At 47.1% G+C, this 26590-nt stretch overlaps 1 protein-coding gene and 1 long non-coding RNA gene across 3 annotated transcripts in view; one reads left to right on the plus strand and one right to left on the minus strand.

Moving 5' to 3' along the window:
- On the plus strand, positions 42-26586 carry LOC110396032. The gene is made up of 3 exons (XR_002436753.1): positions 42-148; positions 26177-26282; positions 26375-26586. It is a non-coding gene; the product is annotated as an uncharacterized LOC110396032 (long non-coding RNA).
- ADGRF5 (adhesion G protein-coupled receptor F5) overlaps positions 2378-26590 on the minus strand; it is a 34644-nt gene continuing 10431 nt past the window's right edge. For both annotated transcript variants that reach the window (XM_021391277.1, XM_021391278.1), the window contains exons 3-23: positions 25331-25460; positions 23691-23751; positions 22946-23116; positions 21809-21988; positions 20427-20554; positions 19896-19954; positions 19113-19255; positions 18015-18227; positions 17218-17451; positions 15809-15973; positions 15467-15685; positions 14991-15209; positions 13938-14087; positions 12215-12405; positions 11213-11383; positions 10307-10378; positions 8964-10256; positions 7982-8023; positions 7835-7894; positions 4796-4880; positions 2378-3730 (exon numbers count right to left, since the gene is read on the minus strand). In XM_021391277.1, the coding sequence (XP_021246952.1) occupies positions 3651-3730; positions 4796-4880; positions 7835-7894; positions 7982-8023; positions 8964-10256; positions 10307-10378; positions 11213-11383; positions 12215-12405; positions 13938-14087; positions 14991-15209; positions 15467-15685; positions 15809-15973; positions 17218-17451; positions 18015-18227; positions 19113-19255; positions 19896-19954; positions 20427-20554; positions 21809-21988; positions 22946-23116; positions 23691-23751; positions 25331-25435 (4041 nt within the window). In that variant the 5' untranslated portion in view covers positions 25436-25460 and the 3' untranslated portion in view covers positions 2378-3650. The remainder of the gene's footprint in view (positions 3731-4795; positions 4881-7834; positions 7895-7981; positions 8024-8963; positions 10257-10306; positions 10379-11212; positions 11384-12214; positions 12406-13937; positions 14088-14990; positions 15210-15466; positions 15686-15808; positions 15974-17217; positions 17452-18014; positions 18228-19112; positions 19256-19895; positions 19955-20426; positions 20555-21808; positions 21989-22945; positions 23117-23690; positions 23752-25330; positions 25461-26590) is intronic.

The raw sequence follows: 26590 nt of genomic DNA on the forward strand, positions 1-26590 counted from the left end.
CCCTGGGCAGCCTGAGCTGGGGGCACCCAGCCCACGGCAGGGGTGGGGCTGAGGGGTTGTGAGGTGCCCTCCAACCTGAGCCATTCTATGCGTCTGTGACTCACTTTATGACTCACAGAAGGCTGTGTAAGGCTGTGACTCGAACCAGGTGAGTCTCATGGCCACGACCATGTATTTTCTTTGTTGACGATACAACAGACTCCTTTACCACCCTGCTTGCCTGCTCTTGGAGACCAACAAATGATATGGGGAGAAAAGAAAATGGGGGGGTGCAGGCAGGCCGTGATGAACGCAGACCATACAATCTCTTGGCAACTTTCTTGCCACACCACACGGGGCTGAGGGACTCACCAACGATCACCCACCACCTCAGGCCTACGGGGCCCCAATGGTTGGCAGTGAGAGGCGCGTTGTGCACACATGTAAACCGACAAGCTCCGACTCTAAAGGACTGTCCCATGTCCCTTAGAGTAATCCAGGAACGGGCTGTGAGGGGATCAGCACTTCTCGTCGCAAATAAAAAGCTGGGAAGGGTGCATTTAGAAGCAATGATCTCAGAGTTTGTGTAGAGGCTTTCGAACAGGAGAGCGCTTGAGGCATGACATGGTCTGCGTGCCAGTCTGTCAGCACCGTGCCTCCTTCCCAGCAGTGCTGAATCCTGTTGGCTGCTGGGGACTGAAGGCACCAAGGGAGCTTTCCTGCTCAGCTCTCGCGGAGCGATGGTTGGGCTGGAGCTTGCTGGAGGTGACACTCAGGGCTGCCCAGCCGCAGCACATCCAGCTTCCTACCAGCATGGAGGGCAAGGTAGGGTGAACCAGCTTACCCAAAGGCAGCTGTTTCCTGACATGCCCGGGCCACCCAACTGGAAAGCAGCTCTGCAGAAAAGGACCCAGGAGTGCTGGCAGACACCAAGTTGACAATCAGCCAGCAATGTGCTCTTGCTGCTAAGAAGGCTGATGGCATTCTTGGCTGCATTAGGTGAAGTACTGCCGGCAAGAGAGGTGATCCTCCCCTCCCACTTAGCATTGGTGAGGCTGCACCTGAAGTACTGCATCCAGTTCTGGACCTCGCAGTAGAAGAAAGACATGGATGTACTGGAGAGAGTCCAGTGGTTGACCATCAAGATGGTCAGGGGGCTGGAGCACCTCTGTTGTGAGGGGAGGCTGAGTGAGCTGGGACTGACCAGCCTGCAGAGAAGACTCAGGCGGACCTTTTCAATATTTATCAATACCTGAACCGATGATACATAAGGGATGGAGCCAGGCTCTGTGCAGCGTTGCCCAGGGCCAGGACAAGAAACGCTGGACACAAACTGGAGCACAGTGGGCTCCCCTGCCCATCAGAAGCATTTCTGCTCCGTGCAGGTGATGGAATACTGGCACAGATTCCAGAGAGGGTGTGGGATCTCCTCCTCGGAGACCTCCAAAAGCTGAGTGGACGTGGTGCTGGCCACTGCTCTGGGTGGCACTGCTGGGGCAGGGTGGGACCAGCTGGAGCCGCAGGTCCCTGCCGGCCTCAGCCATGCTGTGGCTCTATGAAGGTTCTCAAAGTCTTTAAGGAATGAAGGGTGAAATCTGGGCTTGAGGCATAAACAAGAGTTTTTCAGCAATGGTCACAGATCAAAAACTCTAAGCAGGGAGTGTGGGAAAAGGCAGGTCTGTTCCTCAGAGACCTGTGGTCAGGTTGGACGGTAGGAAAAATTTATTCTCCGAAAGAGTGGTCAGGTGCTGCCCAGCAACGTGGTGGGTCACCGTCCCTGGAGGTGTTCCAGAACCGTGTAGATGTGCTACTGAGGGACATGGTTTGGTGGGAAATGTTGGCGATAGGAGGATGGTTGGGCTGGATGATCTTGGAGGTCTTTTCCAACCTTGGTGATTCTATGATTCCATGAATTCCATCCTTTACTATTTTTCTTGAGCTGTACTAAATCAGAGGAAGGTGCCGGGGCAGTGACTGTTCCATAGCTAAAAAAGAAACCCAGAGATAAGATGAACCTGGTAGGTTGTTATTAGAATGCCATTTAACTTAGTGCCTTGCAGTTAAGCAGGAGAAGATCCAAGTGATGGCAACTGTCAGAAACCAAGTTCCTGTGGCAGCCCTCACTTCAGCAAAGGGTGCTCATGGAGGGTTCATGGAGGAGTCAGGATGAAGGACTGGGCCAGCTGAACAAATGTAGCCAACTCACCAAAATGCTACTCTCCTGAGGTGAGCAAGCTGGTGGTGAGCCCACTGCCCACCTTGGCTGTGCCAGCGACCTGGTTCTTGTTGCTGAGAGTGGGTAGGAGAGCTATCAAGTGGTTGCTGCTAGTTGGCTAATTGTGTTCTAGTTCTAGAGCTAGTATCTACATCTTCAAAGAAAAAGAAACTGCTTTCAGTATAAATAATACACTTGATTGATGCTTGTTTATTGTCTACATTCATCACCATCTGCCCCTACCAAACCATCACACTTGCCTCTAAGTGTAGGCAACAGTTTCCTATCCTGGTCCATTCCAAAGTCCTGGGAACAAGTTCACCACCAGTAAACGTAGTCCTGATTCCCCAGGAACCAAAAGGGGCTGTACCTGACAGTCTTACTTGGTATTGGCCTCAAATTTAAATCTCCATGCTTTGTGATGTGTAACACTTCGATGTGCTACAAATATTTTGCGGGCTCTTTCATAGCCGTCTGTTTGAAATAGGAGTTCTGCCTTGTAAAGGCATACAGGCTTGGAAATAACCGATTCCACAAATGTAGTCACAGAACAATAATTTATAGAAAACCTTTCACCCTGCCTGGCACATGCTCGTTTATATTCCTTGCAGAACTGACTCTCTGAGCACTCCCAGTGTGATTCTTCTCTGGAAGGAGACCTAAATGTACAGACTATACAAGAGACTCCCTGCATACGTAACAATAAATAATTGCAGCTGCTTCTATAGTAGAGGGCAGCACCCCTCTTTTTCTTACTATATTACATACCAAGGGAAAAACAATTATAGTTAAAGATACAAAGCTTCCTTTTCTTTAAAAAGTGCTACATGGAGCTTCCAGTACATTCTATCTGAAAGAAACCCCGCAGGAATCCTCATAGTCTTCATTTTTTTTCTGGGTCAAAAGGGATGATCTGAAATGGACTGTCTCAGCTGTGAATCCTTGGTTCCAGGAAGTCTTGAACAGAAAACTGCGAGCAGTATACAGCCTTTCCAGGCTCTAAGAGGAGGGCAGGTGGGAAGCGATGAGGTACTTGTTTATCTGCACGGCCCTTTGGAATCATTTGGAGATTTGATAGGGGAAATACTACAACTACTGGACAGCAGTTGTGGATAGCACTGTGATTCATGGCTCAGTACTGCATAGCGCTAAGCACCCTCTTAAAGGCTGAGAATTCTTCAGCAGCTTCCCCAGCACTTGAAGGTCTTCAAATCCTTCCAAGTCCGAAACCTCTTGTTATTTCTTCTGGTATTGACAGCTCCTGTAAAATTCCAGCTCATAAAGCTTCCCTGCCTTACATGGTAACCAGAGCGGGATGTTCCAGAAGAATGCACCCAGGCACAGTTTGGTCAATGGGAAGCAGCCCACTGCTTGATGACTCACAGATGCTTTTTGTGTGTATCTTGGAAAGGGCAGAGGTCCCTTCTTAGTTAAATGGTTTATCATTTGCTGTGCTTCAGTTAAGCAAAGAATATGACTTGGAGGTGTTCTCTGTGGAAGCAGTGGATGGCTCTGAAGAAGATACTGTGTATTTTCCTGCAAAACAAAGAAGTGATCAGACAGAAGGACAGACAGAGTGAGATATGCTGGTATTGCAAAGTAAGGGCAGTTAGACCTTTCCTGATGACCCAGAAATGACTGGCTTCTGTGTCTATATTACAGCAATGCTGGTGACCAGAGAAGTCAGTGTGTTTGGTGACACATCCAGGATATGTCAGTGTGCACTGAGGAGCATGCCATAGAGTAGTGATGTTCTCACACAGGAGAGACTTAGTGGTTCTCCTTGAGTGTAGGGGTACATCTAGATCACATGCTCCTGAGATGACTCTCAGCTTCCTCCCTCCTGAAACCACAAGGCTCGAAACCAATGACCACAAGGCCCTAAACCAATGACCACAAGGCACTAAATTAAGACCGAGGCGCACAGAGCCCCGGAGTAGAGCATGGAAGAGAGGTCATGACACAGTGCTAATATGGGAGTTGCAGATGGCAGCAGCATGGGAGACAGCTGTAGGCACACATGTCTTTGTGGTAGGGACCTTCTGTATCTGGTTAGCATACTCATGTAAATTTACCGCACTGTAGCAGAGTTACAGACTAACTTGCTCCCTTATCTGACTAATTACCAGACTAATTTCTTGGGAAGCAGTTGTTTTCCTGCATCAACCTCCTTCATATCCTACTTTGACCAAATGTCACCATCTCTGAGCAATGGTTAGACTCAAAGATCACCCATTCAGGAATGAAGCTGTATGTATTTTCAGCAATGCTTCTGGCAGAATAAAATCATACCTGAAGTGGTGACATCCATGAAATGACTGCCAGCAAACCTTTGAAAATTCCAAGTTCTGCGGCAGTGAGGAATACCAAAACTCTTAAATGAGGGGCACTGATCATGGTAACATTAAATTCAAAACAAAGCTCAACTGGTGCCTTTTAGAACTGGTGAAATATGCCACAGTCTGACTGCTGCTTCAGTGTTAGTGACTTGTGTTATTACAGTTAGACAGATGGATGGATACTGGACAGAAAAACCCTGGGAGTGGGAACTTGAGCAAAACCTTGTTAGTGCTTTAATAGAAGAAATCTATTGCCCCATACCTGTTTTGCCACATAAGTTGTTGAATGTTCTTGAAAATGGGTAGTTCATGGAAAACATTGGTGTCACCAGGATCAGGGAGGTTGACTGTAAGAGAGAAATGGCTTTTTGTCAAAAGCCTAGAACTTTCTTTGTAGTCACATGGAGGAAATAAAAAGGTTAAAATAAAAAGCTGTTCTGCAGTACAGACAGGAGACATGTTAGATGTTTGTATGGCATCAGTTCACTCATTTGCATGTTTGTGATGGTGGTGGAGATGATAAACTTTAAACAAAACTACACAGCACAAAAGGTAACAGCCTGTCCCTAACCATTGGGCAGCTGGGAACACGGCGTAAGCTTCAGAGTCAGTCACAGATCACAGAACCATAGGGGTTGGAGGGGACCTCTGGAGATCATCGAGTCTAACCCCTCTCCTAGCAGCAGGTCACATAGGTGGGTGTCCAGAGGGGTCCTGAATATCTGCAGAGAAGGAGAGACCACCACCTCTCTGGGCAGCTTGTTCCAGGGCTCTGTCACTGTCAAAGTAAGGAATTTCTTTCTCGTGTTTTTGTGGAACTTCCTGTGTTCCAGTTTGTGCCTGTTGCCCCTTGTCCTGACACTGGGCACCACTGAAAAGAGCCTGGCCCTATCTTCTTGACACCCGCCCTTTAGATATTTATAAACACTAATCAGAGCCCTTCTCAGCCTCCTCTTCTCCAGGCTGAACAGCCCCAGGTCTCTCATCCTTTCTTTGTACAGGAGATGCTCCAGGCCCCTTAGCATCTTTGTGGCCTTCCACTGTGGCCTGACCTGGCCAGGACACCATTGGCCTTCTTGGCCATAGGGCACGCTGCTGGCTCATGGCCAACCTGTTGGCCAACAGGAACCCCAGGTCCTTCTCCACAGAGCTCCTCTCCAGCAGATCACCTCCCAACCTGTACTGATGCATGCGGTTATTCCTCCCCAGGTGCAGGATAGGACTCTACACTTGCTCTTGTTGAACCTCATCAGGTTCCTCTCCGCTCAGCTCTTAGCCTGCCCAGGTCTCGCTGAATGGCAGCATGGACTGCTGGTGTGTCAGCCACTCCTCCCAGCTTCGTAGCATCAGCAAACTTGCGGAGGATGGACTCTATTCCTTCATCAGGTCATTGATAAAGGCGTTGAACAAGACCGGATCCAGCACTGACCCATGGAAAACACCACCAGTTACAGCCTCCAACCAGACTGTGCCGCTGATCACAGCCCTCTGTCAGTGTCAGACAGCAGAATGTCCTGGTCCTTCACCTTAGGGAGAGTATCCATTAAGGCAGGTAGTAAGGCTGAGAGATACGCACTTGGGATTGGCTGTGTAGGCTGCTGGGATAATCAAAGGCAAATGTAACTCTACACACTAGAGGGCGGCAGAATACAACTGTGCACAGTCCAGAGAGTTTTTGCTGTTAAAACGTTTCATTTTCAGATCTGGCATAGTTTGAGAAATTAATGGGATTCCGGCAAGAAGTATGCTTTAAAAAAATACAGAAATAAATCTCTTGTCTCTGTTCAGTCAGTCTCTGCTCACTAGGTTGTACCACGGTGGGGGAAATTAGGCAGTTTTCTGCAGTCATGTATATCATAAAAGGAGAGAGGAAGAAGGTAGATTAATAACATCTAAAAAATTTGATCAAGGAATTTGGTCTTGCTTTTTTTTCCTTTTCAGTAGAACTGCCACAGAAACAGGCCAACTCCAACAGCCTGGGGCAGCTTCAGCAGTGTCAACTTCAGCTGAAAGTGTTTGGTCTGGGAGATTTTGTTTGAAAGGAATTCAGAACTTGGGTCGAAGGCTTACCAACTTGCTCTTTCTCCTTTATTCTGTTGGATGTGCCAGTACAGGAGGTAGTGAAAAAGCTACCATGCTTAATGATAGTTCTGTAAGTTATTCCTTCTTTCCTTCCGGCTTCCTGGGAAAAACGAGGTTTTCCAGTAGTTGAAAAAGCATCAGATCCAGCAGACATCATTTTCAGGACAGAGACGAGGAATGGCACTTTAAAAATGCATTAGGAAATACTCTTAGCTGTGAATTCCCAGTGGAATTCCTCCTGCAGAAAACACTGGAATACTTGGAATACCAGATAAAAAAAAAACAGATGAATTATTCTCAGAATCCTAAATGAAGAAATGTTCAGCAGAAGACGGACAGAATTTTCTCATTGGTGCCCAGTGAAAGGACAAAAGGTGCTGGGCATAAATGCAACATAGAAGGAATCCCACCTAAGTAGAAAAATGTTTCCACGGAGAGCAAAGTCAAACAAAGGAACAGATGATGCAGAGAGGCTGGGGATTCTCCATCCTTTGAGCTATTTTGAGTTTTCTTAGCAATACTTCTGCAAACTCTTCTGAATAAATGCTATTCTTATACAAACTGAAAACTCAGCACCGTGAGAGTGATTCGGATGCTGCAAGAGTGACACAAACATGTGCCACCATTTTCTCCGGCAGCCTGAACGAGATGACCTCCAGAGGTTCCTCCCAACCTCAGCTGTTCTGTGATTCTGTGATTGCAAACGGACATGATTTTGACAAAATATTGTTTCTTCCTCCCATTCTGTATTCTAAGAATAAAGTGCTGGCTAACCTATCACCTGCCTTAGAAGTCCCAGCAGTAGCACCTCCGTTCTTCCCTGCTCAGAGCTGAAGGGCATCTGTTCCAAGAAATTCCTTCTGAATTTTTCTTACACTGTGAATAATTAATGGTGTCCCTGGATTTGTCTTTCTTCTAACTTAAAGTTCCAGTTACATCTTGTAGTTTATTTCCTATGAAATGCAGTAAGTTTTTATATACTGCTCTAGATCAAATGTCCACCAAGCTCCTTCTCATTTTTGACCAATTATTATAGGTGAAATAATGAACTTTAGCAAGGGAAGTGTATTCATATTTGTGCTGTTAATTTCTTTTCTTTCTCTGGTCAATTCTAAAAAATAATTCAGCATATAAAGTGCATTGGACTTAAGAGACACTTGGAGACTGTTAGGTTATTCAACAGTAACTTTGAAATATGTTCTTAGATCAAGCATTTCACCTTTGTTTGTTGTGAACTCCATCTGGATAGTGAATTCCTCTTCAGCAGGGCTTCTATTATCTATTTGTTCAAGAAAGAAAAATGTGGTAATTACGTACCAATTCCAACAGTCTGTCACATAATACAGGAAATAGTTTGAATTCTTACCTTGTTGTCCCATAGAGTCCCAAACACCAAAATGAATAATCCCTAGGAAACAGAAAATGACACATTTGACAACACCAACTTTTAATTGCAGTACCTCACAGTTATCTCAAACATTGTCCACGCTGACTATTAAAACCCCAAACTCTTGGATAGAAGGTGTTTTCAAAGTGACTTTCACGTAATGATGGGACTGTTAATGTGGTTGGAGATCTTCAGGATGGACTGAATATTGGTCTAAAAGATGACCCAGCAGGTTTGCTAGCATTAAGTACATTTAGAAGAATGGATCTTTGTGTATGGGAGGCATGCCCTGCCTATTTTTCCAAGCTGGATGGTGCACAATAGAAAAGGCAAGTGAGATTGGTCTGGAGTGTACAATTTTGAGGACATCCTTAAGAGACAGAGCAGATATAATTATTGTTGTCTTTAAGAAATCCTCTTGTATCTAGATCCTACTGGCTAACTAAATTTCTGGTTGTAAAAACCATGCTGGCTGAAAATTCTTCATCATATGGATTTGGTCAGTTCCTTTCTTATTAGCACTACGCAGCTGTTCTGGGGGACTTTCATGAAGTTTATACTTCCTCATTACTTGAAACCACAAGAGGATCATCTGATGCCTCCAGATGTGCTGTAATGAGAGCAAACACTTGATGAGCTGTAGCTTGCCCAACTGAAAATAATGGGGCTATTTTCCTCATCTTCACGATAGGAGTTCTTCCCAAAAGTACTGGCAAAATTAGAAGTTGTGTCCGTGCCAGATTTATCTACAAGGCACATCTGTTAATGCAGCTGATCATACAAGGTGTTTCTGAATGCCTGGAATGGGTTTTCCAAAGAGCCCTTTGGGAGCAAAGATGTGTAAGACAAACCTGAGCTTTCCTATACTGTTTGCATTCCACTCAAGCACAGTACTGCAGGAATGTCACTACATGTTAAATGGGCGTGAGATGAAAAGAAACCATGCCTATGTGTAACTCACCTGCAAAGCATTGAGCAGAGCGAAGAGGATGTGGAAAGCTTGGTGGCTATTTTTGATGATGGTGGCAAAACCAAATCCCCAGGTGAGGCCTAACAGCGGTGTCAAGATGATGAGACTTTTGCAAATTTGAAACAAGGTTTTCCTTTCTTGCTTGTTTGTCCTGTCCCCAATGTTTGGCCTTAGTATTTTTATTATCACAACTGCAGTGATGAACAAATTCATGGCCACGATGGCCAGGGCAGGAATGACAAAGGCCAAGAAAGCTTTGCTGTCCTCCCAGTTGAGCGAGCAGACATCCTTTCTGATGTAAGTGTTCCGTGGCAGTGTGACAGCAATGGTAGTGACTGCAAAGATAAAGGGGCACCCATAACCCAGGCAGAATACCACTGCTTTCTGAGAGGTCTTGCTTGTGTTATGTAAGATGAAGACTAGTCTGTAAAAAAGGATGAGGCCAAGGCTGAGCATCCAGAAAAAGCCACACAGGTAGAATAAATGGATGAAGAAGGTGGCTGCAATACAGATCTCTCTTCTTCTCTGCATGTTTTGTTCATTGATGGAGGCAGTGACAATGAACCAAATGTCAGCAAGTAGGAGAGACGTTGCTGTGTTGAGAATACAGATGTGACGCATGTAGGAGGTGGTGTTGTTTGTCACCGTTTTCCAAACTAAGGATTCGATTATAATGCAGACCACTAAACTCAAGATTGAAATGCCCAGGCCAACGTGGGTAATGTAATCTTCAACAGAATTGTGCGCAGGTTTATCCGGTGACATCAGAATGGAGAACGGTGTCAAGTGATTGCAGGAACAAATGACATTGCCTTCTTCCTCTGTTAGTGTGCAACCACGATTATCCCAGCCTCCCCTACTGTTGTTGAGGTCAAAGTCCCAAAAAACACACCGGGGCATCTTTAGAAACAAGTTTTCTTTCTGAAAAGTCATATTAATATGGAAGTTCTGTTTTCTCTCGCAGCTCAGAGTTGTTGATATCACTAAACTGTTCACATACGTGGTCTCGTTTGCAGGCAAAATACGTCCAAGTGCTGAGTAGGCCACACTGACAATGGTTGAATTTGGGGGCAGAGTCTCAGTGTTACCAATCAGCACATTAGCTGTGAGGTTTCCTAGGCGGCTGAAGTCCTTATTATAGCCTGCGTGGCTATGTTCTGTGACAACCATACCTTGTAGCTCAAGGGTTTCAGTGGACAGATGTGGAATGGTATTATTAACTGGCTGGAGGTTCTTAGAAAATCTTTCTACTGAGTTCAGTAACAAAGAACTTGTGGGTGTCTCCTCTTTGTGGCTTTCTCCTCTGTGTGGGTTTCTCTCTTTGTGGGTGTCTCCTCTTTGTTCAGGTCAGCCCAAAGTTCCTTTTTGGAATCAGCAACAATAATGTCCACTGTGGTGAAGTAATCCTGTAACAACAGAACAATAATGCTGTAACTGAAGTCTTGTACAAATAGTTATTTTTTATGGTAATTTCTTCATTGACCTAGAATTGCCTGTTGAAAAAGCCCTACATGTTCTTCTTTTGCTCAGTCCATATGAAATGTTCAACTATTAATCCTCTGCACACCCTATTTTCAAGTCAAGGCTTCCAAAGTAGATTTGCTTAGCTTTTCTTTACATGTTAATATTTTCTCTTCTCCAGCCTTCTTTCCCAGGCATCAACGTTTATGCTGTCTTTGATTTTTCCCTCTATCTATCTCATTCTCCAACTAAAAAACATCAAGTCCTCTTGCACATTTCTGCTCAGAAAAGCAGTGCTGTTCCTCTATACCTGACAATCAAAGCTTACAAGCATTTCTATGATATGTTTTGCAATTCTGTAAATGTAACATCAGTTGATTTTCCTTGCATCATCGTGGCCCCTGGAATTTACTCTCCCTATCCTTATTTAAACTCCATTTTCTATTCCAGCTCCTACTCCATCATTCCTTGGCCTTTCCTCTAATCTTGAATCCTAGGGGCATTTACGGGCCCCTGGAACATTTCTAGCTGCTAAGCTAGAATACAGCAATTTCTCTTTCACGCTTAAGCTCCTAGTCTTCATCATCTTGAGCTTTCACAAACACTTCTGTTTCTTTGCTGTCATTTCATCTTTATGGTCATTTTGTCTCATTCCTTTAGTTCCCTCCTGTTCCTGACTCTAACTAACCACAGAAGTTTTTCAGGAGGAATGTCATTCTTTATGACGAAAGAGACTGAAAGCCTTGATGAGTATTAACAAGCCTTAAATAAAACCTTACAGTGATAGTGGACTTCTTTGCTTCTGTTGGGATGGAAGAGATGGCGTGGAGGATGGTAACAGTTGCAGCAAGGTTTGCAGAACTGTCATTTTGCAGGAGCACTGTCTGATTCCGCAGGTTCTGAAGGAAGTCAGGTAGGCCTGCTTTTGCACTGGGACTGTTGACCAGTGACTGGAACAGAAGATAGCAGTGTATCACATGTATGCAATTTACCTGGAGCTTGATCCTCCTTCATAATGGCTACAGCTATACCAATAACAGAGAGGTAAACTCTGTCCCTCCAGACAGGGTATCCTTACTCTGTGTGCTCTCGTGAGAGTGATCTCTGTTCTGTGCTAACTCCCAGACTGCTTCTAGAGACCTTTGTGAGAAAATATTCAGCCTGGGCCCAAACCGTATGAGGGAATAAGCTAAAAAGATTAATAAAATACATAACCGAGTTGCTGTACCTCTGCTTGGGACCTTGCTCTAATTTACTAAAAAGAAAGATAAACATTCTCATCTCACCCGGCTGGGAGAAGGGTGGCTGTGGAAGGCCTATGGCAGCGCAGAGTGGGTGGCAAGATGGCTGCTGGCTGCAGGGCACGCTGAGTCGGGTCTGGGCCTGGGCAGTGGCCCAGTGCTGCCCGTGCTGCTTCAGTGAGTGCAATTTTTGCCACGCGTTGGGCTTGGGCCCCGTGGCACTCACACTGCCGTGGGCTGGACGTGGCTCAGGGAGCAGAAGAGGCAGGGCTCGCTGCCACCGGGCACTGTGGCTGGGATGGCCGTGCCCTGGCCGGAGCGCTCACGTGGCTGGGTGCTCGCACCCAGTGCCACAGGCCTTTGTGGTGGAGAAGGGGACCCAGCCTGAGTACATGCAGCCAGTCATTCTCTGACAGCTTTTGAAAATTAGTTCTGCTTAAATATTTGTATTTGAGATGGTGTTTAGAGATACCAAAAGAACAATTCTGCTCTGTAGAGCCAAACCCTGTCCCCAGCCTCAGGAGGCCTCATGCACGTTACCTCCGCTTCAAGCAGCAGGTTGTTTATCTGTTCGGACAGGCAGTCATTCCTTTTCAGCTTCCATGACTTGCTCCAGCACTTGTAAATTTTGTTGCCTTGGATAAAACCAGTATTTAAAACAGAGCACGGCTTGATTAATATGTCTCCTTCCCTTCCAAAGGTATTGTTTTCCGAGCAGGAAATGTCCTTATCTGTATTGAGAAAAAGACATCAAGGTGGAAAACCGAGAAGCAGAAAGATGGATAATTTACCTCCCATCAGGCCACGCAAAGTTCTAAGTTCTTTATATTAGGATTTTAGTTTCCTCTTTTCATTAATTATGAACTTTCAGCGGGTATATATCTTAGAAGTTCTTTTTTTTTCCCAATAACTTCCAAGCTTTTTATTCTTATTCCACAGTAAGAATATACAGAAAGATTAATTTCTATCTTCAAACATTCTTCCAAGGCCCAAGAAGGATCCTTTTTGAGAACTGAGAAACGTTCTGGGACCCTGTGTGCTGATTCCTCAGCTCCAGCCCCGCGGTGCTTGCTGCTCTTGCCTGGGGCTGGTGACAAGATGCCTCCTGCCCAATGTCTTTGGTTGCTCAAGGAAAAGCTGCAAGCAAAACCCGGTGAAAAGAATGTTGGCTTTTAAATTCTCATCCCAGCTTTTCTGAATCGAGAAATGAAAAAGAAAACTGAAGAAAGCCTCTTGTTTTGGGGTACTCATTCAAGCCAGCAAATTGATACCCAGTATTTTAGGCTTTGTCCATTGGATTACACTGCACAGGAAGGGTGGGGTTGTGACTATATTGACTACTTTGTGAACTGTAAGTCTCGGTATATCTGTGATCATTTTTAACCTAAAGTGAGTTTATTATGCTGGGGGACTCGGTTATGCAATAGCTCTCATAGGAAGCTCATTAAGGTCTTGATAGTGAGGCCTTAACACCTTTTTGATGAACAGTGTGTCTGCTAATTGGCTTTGATTGGGCTATTCACAGCAGCTGCCACTTAAAGTGTCTGCATATTATCTATTGCCTAAGAGGGTGCAGATGCATTGACTCAACACCAGGCACCACTACTGTGGAGGAAGTGAAATCACTGTGGTACGGGGGTGTCAAACATTTCTTTCCACTTCACAACAAGGACCTGAAATACCCAAACACCAAAACTGGGTTTAGCAACGCTGGATTCTAACTCTGCAGCACTGCTCCCAAGCAGGCTGGAAGCGCTGCGTGCCCTGCTCTCTGCAACAACTCGAGGAGGCCATGTGCCTCGAGTTCCGTGTCTGTAGCAGGCACGCTGTCCCCCAGGCTGTCTCCCGGGCTAGGTGACACTTTGCCGAGGCCCTGCAGTCTATGTCTGTTGCCACAGTGCCGGTGCAGCCCAGAGATGCATGACCGCACTGCAGCACAGCCAGTGACACGTGGTGGTGCAGGTTCTGCCAGAGGGATGGAGGGGCAGGAGGTGCCTGGGCACCGTCACGTAACTGCCTTCACGCTAGCAAAGGGCATGAAGACAGAACATCTTGTTGGATTAGTGTCATTTTTTTTTTTAAATGTCAGCAAAATATGTGTTTTCCTCTGCATTCCAAAATTTCCTGCCAGAAAGGAGACAAAAGTTCTTGGCAAACAAGAACTGTTCCTGTTGGATGTCACCCCTGATAAAACTCGTGGCATCTGCTTTAATGGAGATACTGGGATTTCCTATGTAGCAGCCGAAAGGGGCTTTGTGCTTACCAGGTATCAGGCTCAGCCGTATCCTCTCGCTGTTGACCTCCTGCCCAATGCTGTTCACAAACTTGCAGTATGCCGTGAGCTCCTTTCCCTTGCACTCTGTTTCTGTGTAATTGTATGAATAGCACAAGAAATTTCCTTGCTTCCTTTTTTCTGCGTGGAAAGTTTGAGGTGGGTTAGTACTGGTTCTAGGCCAACCAACTGGCGGCAGAAAGTGGAGACATTTCTTTGTGTGCCACAGACATGTCTTTCTATGGATCTTTAGAACTCTGGATCTGTCCCACTCTCCCATTGCTTCTCAGTATGCCCCAACTGCAGTCTCCTCCAGAGAGAACCCAACACATCTCTGCAACCCAAGGATCCCTCCGGCTCCCGCTGCTCACACTTCAGCCTGCAGCCTTTTGGCTCCTGCCTGCTTTCTGGGATAGTTCAGGTGTTTCTTCTGTGCTCACTTCTAATCCAGCTGTTTTGTCACCCTCCTGAAAACTTCCAGTCTATAGAAGCATGCAAGGGAAGCACACCTGCCCTATGATTAAAGACATGGGAGCCTCAGCTTTTGTGCTGCTAGAGATGGTACCTGGAACCACGAAGAGGATAGAATAGATCTTGGAATTGCATTCCTAATGTGTTATTCTACATTTCTTGGAAGTTAGTGGAATGTCGTAAGTAACATTTCCTTGATACTCATTTCAAACAGGTGGCAGAGCGGAAGACAAAAGAAGATAAATGTTCAGCAATTCCTAACCAGAGCAGCGCTGATGATGCTCCCCTCCTGCTGCCTGGCACCGTACAGCAGATGCTGAGTGTGCCTCATCACTATGGCAGCCCTTCAATTACTCTTCTGATTAATCTCAGCCACACTCCCTAGGCCTGGCAGCCATCCTAAAAAATCCCATTTCTGTATCTTTTTATACCCGTAGTGGTACTCGCAGATAGCCAGAATAGCAGTAAGTACAACTTGGTTACATGAACGTAACTGAAAGCAACAAAAAAGTACGGGGTCTGTGTTGCAGTACATAGTGTAACTAGTGATTCCACAAGTTTACGCTTTCTTACCAGCTTGAAATTCTTTTTCTTGCACTACAAATTTAACATCATAATCTTCTCCGGTGTTAGCACTTATGCAGCAGCTGAGGGCTTGGGGCCTTCTGCACGTTATAGGTGCTGCAATGGGGTCTAGCAGGATGTGCTGCTTCATGGGCAAGGAAATGACATTGACTGTCACGCTAGCAGAGCTGTTCAGGGAGTCCTGGGAGAATGTGCAGACGTAGGTGCCTGAAAGTGGTGACACAAAAGCCATGTCTTAGTGGAAGTGCTCCTCAGCTTCTGCACGCTCATCAGCCCTGTTACTGAACAAGCACAATGCTGACAGTATTGGGTTTTTCGGTTCCCAAGCAATTTTAATTCTTGTTTTCTATATCTCCCGTGCTGGGGTAGGGTATCTCAGTGATTTGCTGGGCTGGGGATGCTGTAAATGACCCAGTGCAGAGATTTCATTGCCTTTGTAGCTGGTGCAAGCCATGTTCACTCACCGTTCCAGTCTCGAGTAGCAGTGTTCACTGTGAGCACAGATGTGGCCGTGGATTTGTTGGTTCTAATGCACGCGGCACATTCTACTGCTTGTACTCTATCTCCAGAATGGATTTCCCAGCTGATGCTGTCATAATTGCTCACGTCACTTTCGCACTTTAGGTTGAAGCCATATCCCTCGGAAATCGACGTGTTTACACTGGAAGATATTCTCACCTGGGCTGAGACAACACAAGATAGATGTCATTTTACTGAGGGCCGCTCGTTAGAACCATTGGTTTGCCAATGATGTGCGCTGCAGAGAGCCTCGGACAGGCTCATGGTCTCTTGGTGCTTCCTCTTACCTGCTCGGAAGTATGTCACTCGGATGTCCCGGCTGCTCCTGGCGCCGTGCCCCGTCTGCAGCTCACACGTGTATGTCGTCACCGTACCCGACTGCTCAGCCAAGCACAGCGAGTCCGTGACATTGAGCTTGTATTCAGTGCAGTTGCTGCTGAGACTGAGGACTCCTAGAGAGAAAAAGAGCTCATTGAAGGTCAGTGGGTGTCTAACAGAAGCTGGGCTCTGGAAATCCCAAGCAGTCACACTAGCTAGGGAAGCCCGGTGGTTTTGTAGGCACTGTCTGATAGCACGCCACTCGAACGCGTCAGTGCTGAAGTCCTTTCTAATCCTTCACCTGGCAACACTCACAGAGGTCTCAGAGGCCCGATGCCCTGCTCTCAGCACTGCACTGCAGCCGAAATTCATTGAACTCAGAGCCACAGCAGTGCTTGGATGTGTCAGGATGGGCAACAATTAAAGCTGTTCTGGGTCAGCCTGACCTCGTCTGCCACATTTAGGAATTAAGGTCGGCAATACAGGAGGAAAGCCACTGAGGGAAGCTTGGCCTCAGGGAATGAAGGTCAAATGGGCTCTTGCAGCCCAGGTTTCACCCCTCTCTGCAAGCACTGCTGTACGCCAGTGGCTGTGCTCCATGGGAAAGACTGTGTGCATGAACTTCAAAGGTTTTCTTCTATCTCTATGTCCCACTTTCTGCTAAATTCCTTTTATAACAAATGATCAGCACTAAACAGAAAATCCATACCCATAAAACATTTAAGGAATCCATAGCCAGTAAATGCTTAAGAGGGCATTAAGCTGTCTATAATAGACTTCTGTGAGATTTTCTACTGATGTTATTCCGTAACTCCCTGTAACACATTGCGCTTGGAGATATATTAACTCTTATGCTTATGCTATCAGCAAAGCCTAAAGGGAAGTCTGACTCAATTGGAATGTGATGGATCAGAGCTCCGTGTGGCGTCAGTTTTTATGTAAGCTGCAGCTGTTTTGAAGGGTACTACTCGTCCCTCTTGGTTTCCCCATCTTGTTACATGGTACACAGAGGCTTTCCATCCCCCAGGGATGATTCTGCAGATCATCTTAGAGACCCGTATAAGTCATTGTTTCTCAAAAACCAGAGGATGCAGAAATAAGCTTTTTGGACAGTCAGTGTGATGCCAGTCTAGACAGCTGCTGCCAGTCAGGATGGGACAGACTGGAGCATCAATATCTGCACAGTGCATGGAGATGCCCAGAATCCCACCTACACCCAGGCAGCACATATGGAGTCTGCACAATGCTTGGCCCCACTGTGGGGCATACCCCATGCCCACCCTGGGCTCGGCCTCTGGGGTAGCTGCTGCTGAGCAGCAGGAGGTCTATGACAGACCAGCAAACCTGGTGGGTGAAAGCAACCTTTTGTTCATCTTACCTGGAATACTGATCGCTCCATTTACCTTCCAGGCACCAGTAAGCAGAGGTAATTGTCTGTCAATGCAACAGAACAGCACAGGGCTGTTTGCCTGTATCTCAGGGCTGTTGCAGGTAACTTTATTGTCGCTTGAGTATGAAATGATATGTAGTGGAGAGACTTGTATTTCTTCTCTGCCTTTGTATATCAGCTTCATAGACAAGTGTCTGTTTTCAAAAGTGCATATGTAGGTACCTGTAAGACAAAGACAACATCTTAATGTGGAGCACATTTTGCTGTTGGTTCCCCTGCACTTGGAGTTGTGAAGTGGGAGCTACTTCGCATCAAGTTTTAACGTGTCCGGGCACAATGCCACTGATTTCCCTTTCTCTGATTTTCAAAAAGCTCTAAACAAGAGCACATGAAAAAACTGTATCTGCAGGCTCTTACTACTTAGCTTACATTTGTAAAGGGCACGAGGGCCTTCGAGGCAAAATGCAGTCGCAGCCTCAGTTACCACGCATAGAGGACGAGGCGGCCTCACCACCGAGCAGCCGCTCCCGTGATGTGATGGGGAAGCCTGGCACTGAAAATACCCATGTCAGTGTTCCACATTGTACTGCTGCTGCAGGTCAGTAGGTGGCTCATAGCAGAAAACAATCAGACCAACCAACGACCAAAAACCGACAGGGAAATGCTGAGGGACGCCGTATTTTTCTGTCTTACTCCAGGGAGTCGCGGTCACTGCGTGCCTCCGCTTTTCATAGAATTAGCTGCACTAGATTTGCATCTGCTCTTTTAATTATAGGAAATCGTACCAGAATCCTCCTGCGTAACGTTGGTAATTGTAAGGACCGCCTGTGACATAGCAGCGCTGACGGTTGTCTGCAGGGAGTGCCGCGGGCCGCCCGGGATGACCTGAGCGCCGTGGTACCAGGTCGCGTTCTCGGATGTGGTGCTTATCTCACACATCAGTCGGATCGTATCCCCTTCAAAAATGTGCGTGGGACTCACAGTGAAGTTCGTGAGATCTGGGAAGACAAAGTGCAAAGCGTTCTGCATTAGTGCCATTTCGGCATCTCCGCGGTGCCTTTCACTGGGGAAATCCTAGCTGCCTTGCAGCTGCACACTCTCAGCTTTGGCTGCAGGGCACCGCCTCTGATAGCAGATACCGCAGTTTCCCACAGGGACTTCTTCTACCAGAAGATCCCAGAAAGCTTTATGCAGGTGGATAGAAACACTTGCACCACCTCTGCTTTCCAAGGAGAAAAACTGGGAGGAGAAGCAACCCGGGGAGAGGACGCTCAGAGAGAGCGGGATCAGCGCTCTGGGCACAAGAGCACAGCCCTCGGGGTACCCTGATGGGCACTGTGCAGCAGCAGCACGCACAAAGTGCCCGGGAAATCAGAAGGAACCCATTCTCCTTTAAACTGCAAGAGGTTGCTTGTTTTGGTGTGACGGTGTGGGGAGTGTTTTGGTGTGACGGAGTGGGGAGACTACACCAAGCTGGACATGGCTCTGGGCAGCCTGGTGTAGTGGTTGGTGACCCTGCACTCAGCAGGGGGGTTGAAACTCGATGATCTTTGAGGTCCTTTTCAACCCAGGCCATTCTATGATTCTATGATTCTATGTGTTGGCAGCCTGACATGCAAAGAGCTCAGTTCTGGAGCTGAGCTCAAGGGAATTCAGTCTCTCCCATGGAGAAATTGCATCAAGGTTTAGCAGAGTAGCTGGAAGGGTTTGGTTTTCAGCGAGAAATGCTGCATGCACGCCCATCTCACTCAAGTTCTAAGCTCTGGTGGCACAGGATGAAATGAAACAGATGAGAAATAAATCATTTTTGGAAGTCCAGAATTAGATGATCAACAATATAAGGTGAACACTGAAGGGAAATGCTGAGAGAGCTTCGCACTTACTAGTGATTTCTGTTGTGAAGGAGGTAGGTACTATGTTGTACACTTCATCCACATACTGTGCTACAAGTCTGTTGGAATGCGCCAGCTGTTGGAAGCTTGCTGAGCCCGCCTCCACTCTGTAGTTCACCTCAACACTTCCAGGCCTGAGCAGACAGCAGAATAAAAGAAGCACCATGAACTGGCAGCCTTGCACAGCGGTGTATTTCTATGTTGTGGGACCATCTTGTGTGGCTAGGAAGGCATGAGAGCCAGCGGCTCCTGCAGGACTCACGGCTTGCTCTGGTATGTGAGGCTATGCTACAGCTATTCCCCAAGCAAAAATACACTTGTGGGGCATCTCCTTGGCGTGCTGTCTATTTCTAGTGAATTTCCATTAGGAAACCTGAAGTGCAGCTGCATTTACATATGTGCGGACTTCAGAAATGTCTCTTTTGTCCAGATCCAATGTTATATCCAGAGTCAACTTATGAATTCGTCTTCCTGAAGGCCTAGGAGATGCTGGTGCTTTACTTGCACTCTTTAACCCTTTTGGGTGGAATTCAAAAAGGATTCGCTCCAGCTGGAGAACTATCACGCTTCTTGGACTTTTGCATGGTAATGACTGTTACCCATAGTCCTATTTTCATGCTAATGGTTGGGCTTTCCTTTGCAGCTATGATACTCTTATTTCATATGTGCGTGCTGTGCATGAGTTCTAACCAGAGTGGGTGTGGGCTTTGCTGACCTGTGTTGCCTTGAGGAGAGATTTGTGTCCCTTAGGAAAACATGAAATTGTTTACTTACCTGAAACCGGTTGTTGTTGCTGACACAAAGCCCGGTAAGCATCTGTAGCTAGCATTAAACTGTAAACAAAGATATATTACACGACTTGAGTCCTCTGCATATCACTCTAGCATGCCTAAAACAGGGAGCTCTCCATCCAGCATCACTGTGAGTGAGAGCATGCAGCGTATCTGAGAGAACGGGCCCGGTGCTCTTCCCACTGCCACCAGAATACATTTATATGGATGGTTTCATTCTCTACGCATTCGTGGATTTAAGCTGGAACCAATAATGTGATTTTTTTTTCATATTTTTGATGCAAAAGATTTCTGAATACTTCCTTGGCTTCCTATGTATCAAAGCAAAGGGGAATTTTGTCCTTTCAGTGGAGCTAAGCTGTGGCCCACTTGGTAGCTACAAGTGCTGCAGACTTTGCAGCTCCCCATTGCAAAGTGGGGCAGTGACACTGACAAGCAAGGTACTGAGACATAGGATAAACGCTGCTTTTTAAGAGGACTTTGTACCTTTATGGATGGAAAACAAAATCATTACCGCTTTATCGAGGTCAGCTTTGTATTTTTTGTATAGCTCTGAAGAATGATTCCTGAGATCATCATGAAAGGTCGTGTCAAGTCTTACTGACATATTCATTACAGTGGGCTCTCCCATACCACATGAGTCTGTAAGGAAAAGCATACAAATAAATCAAAAGCAACCATTACAATTAGCGTTTGCTACTAACTGAATCCTAAACCTAAATCTTACAGCTTCCCAAGGTTCATCTGTATGATAGAAAAGCGACGATTCTCCTAGCTTCCTGCATCTACTTTGCTGCTGAACACCCAGACTCCCTCTCCAGCTAATGTAAAGCTGTAGACTAGCTGTAGTATTTAGACCACCACCAGAAGGTGATATGCAGCTTTCCTACAATGGTTGAGTTGTTACACTGCATCCATTAAAGAGGGAATTTAGGTGAATAACTTTGCCCAGATGCTTAATTTACACGTAGCAAAAATTGCGTGGCATGAACCTCCCTCTGTGTTTCACTGAAATGAATGTCAAAAATCCTTGATGGCTTCAGGAGGGTGATATTCTGGCGAAGATTCATCCGTGGGAAGAAGAGAGGACAAAATATTTGGACATCCAAGTCCACTTAAGGACGTGTGCATCCCATGCAGCAGAGGAACGTGCTGCCCAGGGCTCTGGGCTTCCAAGGGATCTGAATTTCCACCATCTGGTGCCTTGCAGAGCTACCAGGTCTAATCCATGCAGTAAGAGCACGGTGTTGCCCTGTTTCAGAACAATTGCCTCTGAGAGATGTAGCTAGCATGACAGTGCTGGGCTGCTCAGGTTAGCTCTGGAGCTGCCTCTGGGTTCCTCTGCTTCAGCACAAGCCATAGTGGTTTCCTCAAAACCTTCATGGGCTCTGTCTTGGGTTGTGGAGGCAACAGGCAGCGCTCCATCCCACTGCTGCTAGCCTAAACGTCCAGTCAACATCCTGGTTCCTAAAGAGTCGGGTGCATCTTGTCGCGAGAGCCGCAGAATGAAAACAAACGAAAGATACGTGCTGGGGCTTTTTCGTTTGCTTTTTTCCTTCTCTTCTCTGGAGTAGTTAGACACAATTTGGTCACATTTGTAAGTTCTGTTAATGCAAATCTGAGGAGAATAAACCGTCTTTGCTTAGCAAAACCTGAAATTCCCACAGAGGCACGTGAGGGACTGCAGGAGCTGGGGCTCCCACGTGGCACCACGCGTCTCCACGGACTGGTGTTGAGAGGGCCCCACATCACAAAGAGAAGAGAGACCCAGGGCACCTCTACACACTTTCCACATTCACAGGCAAGGGAGTAGCCCAATGCTGTGCTCAACTCTGCTCATCTTCGAAGCAGCATATGGGCTGTGCAACCATCAGGCTCAGCGCGATTTCTCCTTACCTCCATTCTGAGGCTCACAGTAGGGCCCATGGAAAGGCCTTTCCCTGGTGTAGCCGCACGGCTGGTTGGGAGCCAGGCTGGTAGAAGGGCAGCTTATCAGGTCACCGCAGCCCGTGCTTGGCCAGGCATGTCCGCTTTCACAAGAACAACAGCTCTTGTCCTCACCAATGGGCACACAGACTAATGTTGGACAGACAGAGAAATGCTGTAAGAATTATAGAACCACAGAACATACCGAGGAGGAAGGGACCCCAAAGGATCCCTGGGCCCAGCCCCAGTCACACACAGCACCCCCAGCCCCCACCCCACATCAGAGCGGTGTCCCAGTGCTCCCTGAGCTCCAGCAGCTCAGGGCCGTGCCCACCGCCCTGGGGAGCTGTGCCATGCCCACCGCCCTCTGGGGCACAGCCTTGTCCTCAGCCCCTGGCCCTCCCCTGCTGCAGCAGAATAAGTTATTAACAAGGTGATTTTCACACATTGCATGTGTCTCTCGAGGCCTTTAAAAGATCCGTTTGCATGTAGCTTTGAGAATGCCTGCTTTCACCGCTTCTTGGGCTGATGGGAAGGCACAGAGCTTCCTCTCCTGCCACTGTAAAGGCTTGGTGTGCTCATATACCCTCTGCTGCATTAATTGCTTGGACGTGATGTTTCACAACCACACTTAGGTAATAAAACCTGCCCGGTACCCATAAGAGCAGGCCTGGTGCTGACTGCATCTCACACAGCCTGCCAGGTCAGAGCAGAGCCCCTTGCAGTAATTTACACTCCAAACACAAGTCAGAGGGAAGGAAGCAGTCTGATAGCTGCTGCCGCAGCTTCCTGAAACTTGAAAGTAACTTGAACTGCTTGTTATTTAAACTGGAGCAAAATTCTTTGACTCAAGCTTCCTCTGGCCCTGTCCCTTCCTTAGGAAAAGAAAAGCACTTGGGGCTACTAATGTCAACATTATGTAAAGAGAAGTGGCGGGGTGGAGATAAAAACCGCACTGTGTGCTGCAGCTTCACTGGTCTCTCACTAGGCAGCAGAGACCATTCAGTTCTGCTGGTTTCTAGGCATGATGCGTAGTATCAGCGGGAGGTATCGAATACTGGCAAGCAAGCACGTCAGCCAGAATACAAAAATAAACAACCAACCCACCTGTTGTAATGTTGATACTTGAAACTGTCATTTCTACATCTGAAATATTCGTTGAAACTGGAAGACGGAGGTTTCTGAAATACTCCTTGATGGGTTCCAGGAGGGATGAGTCCGTAAGGCTTACTTCAATGTCAATGGCATACTCCAGGGGTGGAGGGTCGAAAATGAGTACTGGAAGAGAAACAGCATGAGATTGCAAAGCTGTGTGCGAGGGCAAATCCTAAACTTGGGGTTCCCCGTTGGCATTTGGCTCTTTGTTGCAATTTAATAGTAGCAGAATGTGGCATCCTGTTTAGGAACACTTCCTCCTGTGCAGATATTCTGCACTAGTTCTATCTGCTGCCTGTCTGACAAAAGCCAGATATCTGTGGTCTCAGACCAATAGGAAGCAAATATAAATGGCACAAGATATACAGAGAAAAGCTGTCTCATCCCTCCTCTCCTTTGAGTCAGCACGTGGATGGGTTATCAGTAAGGACTGAAGCCGTGCTGGGTTATCCTGTGACCCCCACCCCACTAAGGACTTTGTGCTTTGGTGTTTTTTCTATACCATGAGTTTCATCTTTCACAGGAACTTTGCTCACTTGTATCCATCTGTGACCGGACAGAACTTTGCAGCTCTCTTATTTTTTGTGTCTTTACTGCCTCCTCTTGCTGACTGCCTGTCTCAAAACACTGTCCCAGCAGCGACCTCACCCACGGCTTGCAGGAAACCTGCCCCGGTGCCACACACATGTGCACATACCATTTCGCTTCTGCCTCTGCAGCTCTGGGTGGAAGCTGTCCTCTCCTAACTCCCTGCCGATCTGTGGGAGAAACAGAGAGAAGTTCTGTGAAAAATACCCAAGTGAAGGTTTAACTGTTGTTGTTGGCACGAGAACATCAACGAAGAAAACCTTCCCGTTAACAAACTCCTCCTCTTTAAGCAGAATGTGTGTGTCCTCTATGCAGGGAAATGCTAAACCCCGTCCTGGTTGAATGAGGAGGGACAGCACAGGTTGAGCGGAGCTGGGTTCACCCAGGTTGCAGCCAAGCGCCTTGCAGATCACCTTGCTTTTTCAGCCATGCCTTCAACCACATTGGCACTGAGGTTTGCAAGGAAAGCTAGGGAACAAGCAAAGATGTAGGCAGCAAGTTTGCAGCTTGGCCAGTTTCTTAAGCCCCGCCGAAATCCTTGTTTACAGAAGGGGTGAATAGGCTGGCAGCCCTTCAGCCATCTCTTGGCACAACGGAACCACCTCGAGCTGGGCTCCGTGTCACGGCGCGGTGGCAGTGACGTTGGCAATGTGTGCGGTGCTTCTGTGCCCCTGGGGTGCAACCACCCAGCTCCCCACGAGCTCAGCTGCCAGGGCCGCACACAGCCCTCTGCCATCCCCTCCCTCCTCCGTGTCTGCACCCAGTGCTTTCCTTTGCAATTGCTCTCCCCAGTGGCTGCGGTGCTGCTCAGTGCTGCACCGTAATGAGGTAAACAATAAGGTGCTGCTCTTTTCATAACAAATGCCAAAGTGCACCGAGCTGCAGATGGTTCGGAAAAACAGAGCAAAGGGCTCCATCCCAATTAGACAGGTGCTGCAGGGCAGGTGGGGCTGCAGCCAGCTGTAGCATGCTGTGCAGGGCAGGCATGGCAGCAGTAACACACGGAGGGCTCTCATCTCCCTCCTCACCTCTTCTGGTCCTTTTCCAGCTTGCCCAGAAGAGCTCGGATTCCGGTCACCCTGTCAGAGCTAGGGCCCCTGGCATGTTAGAGGCTGAGTCTTAGAATCTGTTTGGGCTTGAGAGGGTTTATAACATAGAAAATAAAAGAAGTATTTTGCATTCTGATAGTAACAGTGATTGACCAAGGGTAGGTTGATACGTAGACTGGTTTTCTTTACAGACACCATTAACTCCCATTTGGTCAGTCCCTTTGTTTTCTGTTCCTCTTTTGGCCCCTATGGCTAGGGACCACTTGTGCAGACACTGTTCTGAACGCATGCACAGAATGAAGCACAGAACGGACTTCCATAATGCAGACTGCAGATGAGGCAGAAGATGTCTGTGAGGAACACTGTGGGCAGTCTGTCCAGGAGTGGTGCCCAAGCAGCTCTCAGCCCAGCTGAACTCAGGGGACAGCAGACTAAATCCCTTGTAGACTGACACAAGGGAGAGCCCACGAGTTTTGCTCGGTTCCTACTGCTGAGGCTTTAAGGCTGGAAAGGAAAAGAGCCCGGTTCCCGGATTCTCTATCCATTTTCCACACTGGAGAGATTCTCTGGTTTCAGTTTCCCCATTTTATCTCGTACTCCCTTCCTTGAAGGCTTCCTGGCTGTAGAGCAGAGCCGTATCAGCTGGGCTCTACAAGCAGGGACCAAATTAAAACCCATGTCTCTGGGGCAGGATACTCACGGCATATTGGGCGAGTGGGCCAAAGCCTGAGGCCTGAGATGTCTGGAAACATGTTGTGACCAGCAGAAACAGGAGGTGGAGAGCTGCAGTAACTGGGGATGGCATTTCGCAGTCAGCTTTGCTGTACAGCCTAGGAGGAAAGTGGAGAAGGATTGGGAGATTTCAGCTGGCTCTCATGGTGGGAAGGACCCGCACGCTCTACGAAAGCATTGCGCTGAGGCTATTTCAGCATGCTGCTCACTCCTGCCCAGATGGAGCACAGAACAAGGTCTGCAATTATTCCTAATTATTCCCTTGTCGCTGTCACCAGAATATTTATTCCATACCCTATTTTTTTTTTCCTTTCTTTTTTCTCACATCACCTACACCTACTCAAAATGGACAGAGGGAGAACCAGCTGGAGACAGCCACGGCAGCAGCACGGTTACATCACAGGCTCAGCTAGAGATTTCTGTCTGCTCGTTGCCCCTTGTTAATGAGGGAAACAGTGAAAATGATATCTCCTGGAAAAAGTACGTGTAATTTGAGCTTTAATATGCAGCTCCAGTAATGGCGCTGATGTTAACAAGTAAATAACATGGAACGTGAGAGTGCTGACACATCAGAATATAGTGCCTGAAATCAAATCCCAGAAAAACAATGTTTTCCAGATCATTAATATCTAAGCTAAGCATAAAAGGAGATGCAGAACATTCACAGACCCCTATAGCAGGTGCTGACACACTTGGAGTGATGAGAGAGAGCAGAGAAAGGGAGCTGAAGGAGGTGTTTAGAATTGTGTCTTGGTATGAATATGCACTTTCTGACTTTTGCTGACAAAGCGTTTCTCTCACTCCAAATTAACAGCCAGCAGGGAGCAATGGAGAGAGGCAGAATCCAAGCAGGCTGCAGAAAGCACATTAAGAAAGGAAAGCACTGAGGAAAGTCTCTGAAGACCACTACTCAACAGCACGTGAGTGGTAACATTAGCTTGTTTAGCAATCAAGTTACCTTGACTAATATCATGAGCTTTTGCAGAAATGACATTTTTTTTGTACTGAAAAGGCTGTTCATGCAAACCAGCTGTGGCCTGAGGGCGTGGAAGGCAGAGAATCACCCGACATCCAGCACCTCCTGGGAGGCAGTGAGCATTGCCAGTGGCTGCCTCTGGCCCCACACCGCGCAGCTCAGCTGGTTCTCCCATGCAGAAGGGTGCTGCGCTGTGATTTTCCTTCTCCAAAGACCCCAGGACAGAAAACTGTAATATTAACCTGGTCCCGT

This window comes from Numida meleagris, chromosome 3 (assembly GCF_002078875.1).
Source record: "Numida meleagris isolate 19003 breed g44 Domestic line chromosome 3, NumMel1.0, whole genome shotgun sequence".
Lineage (NCBI taxonomy): Eukaryota > Metazoa > Chordata > Aves > Galliformes > Numididae > Numida > Numida meleagris.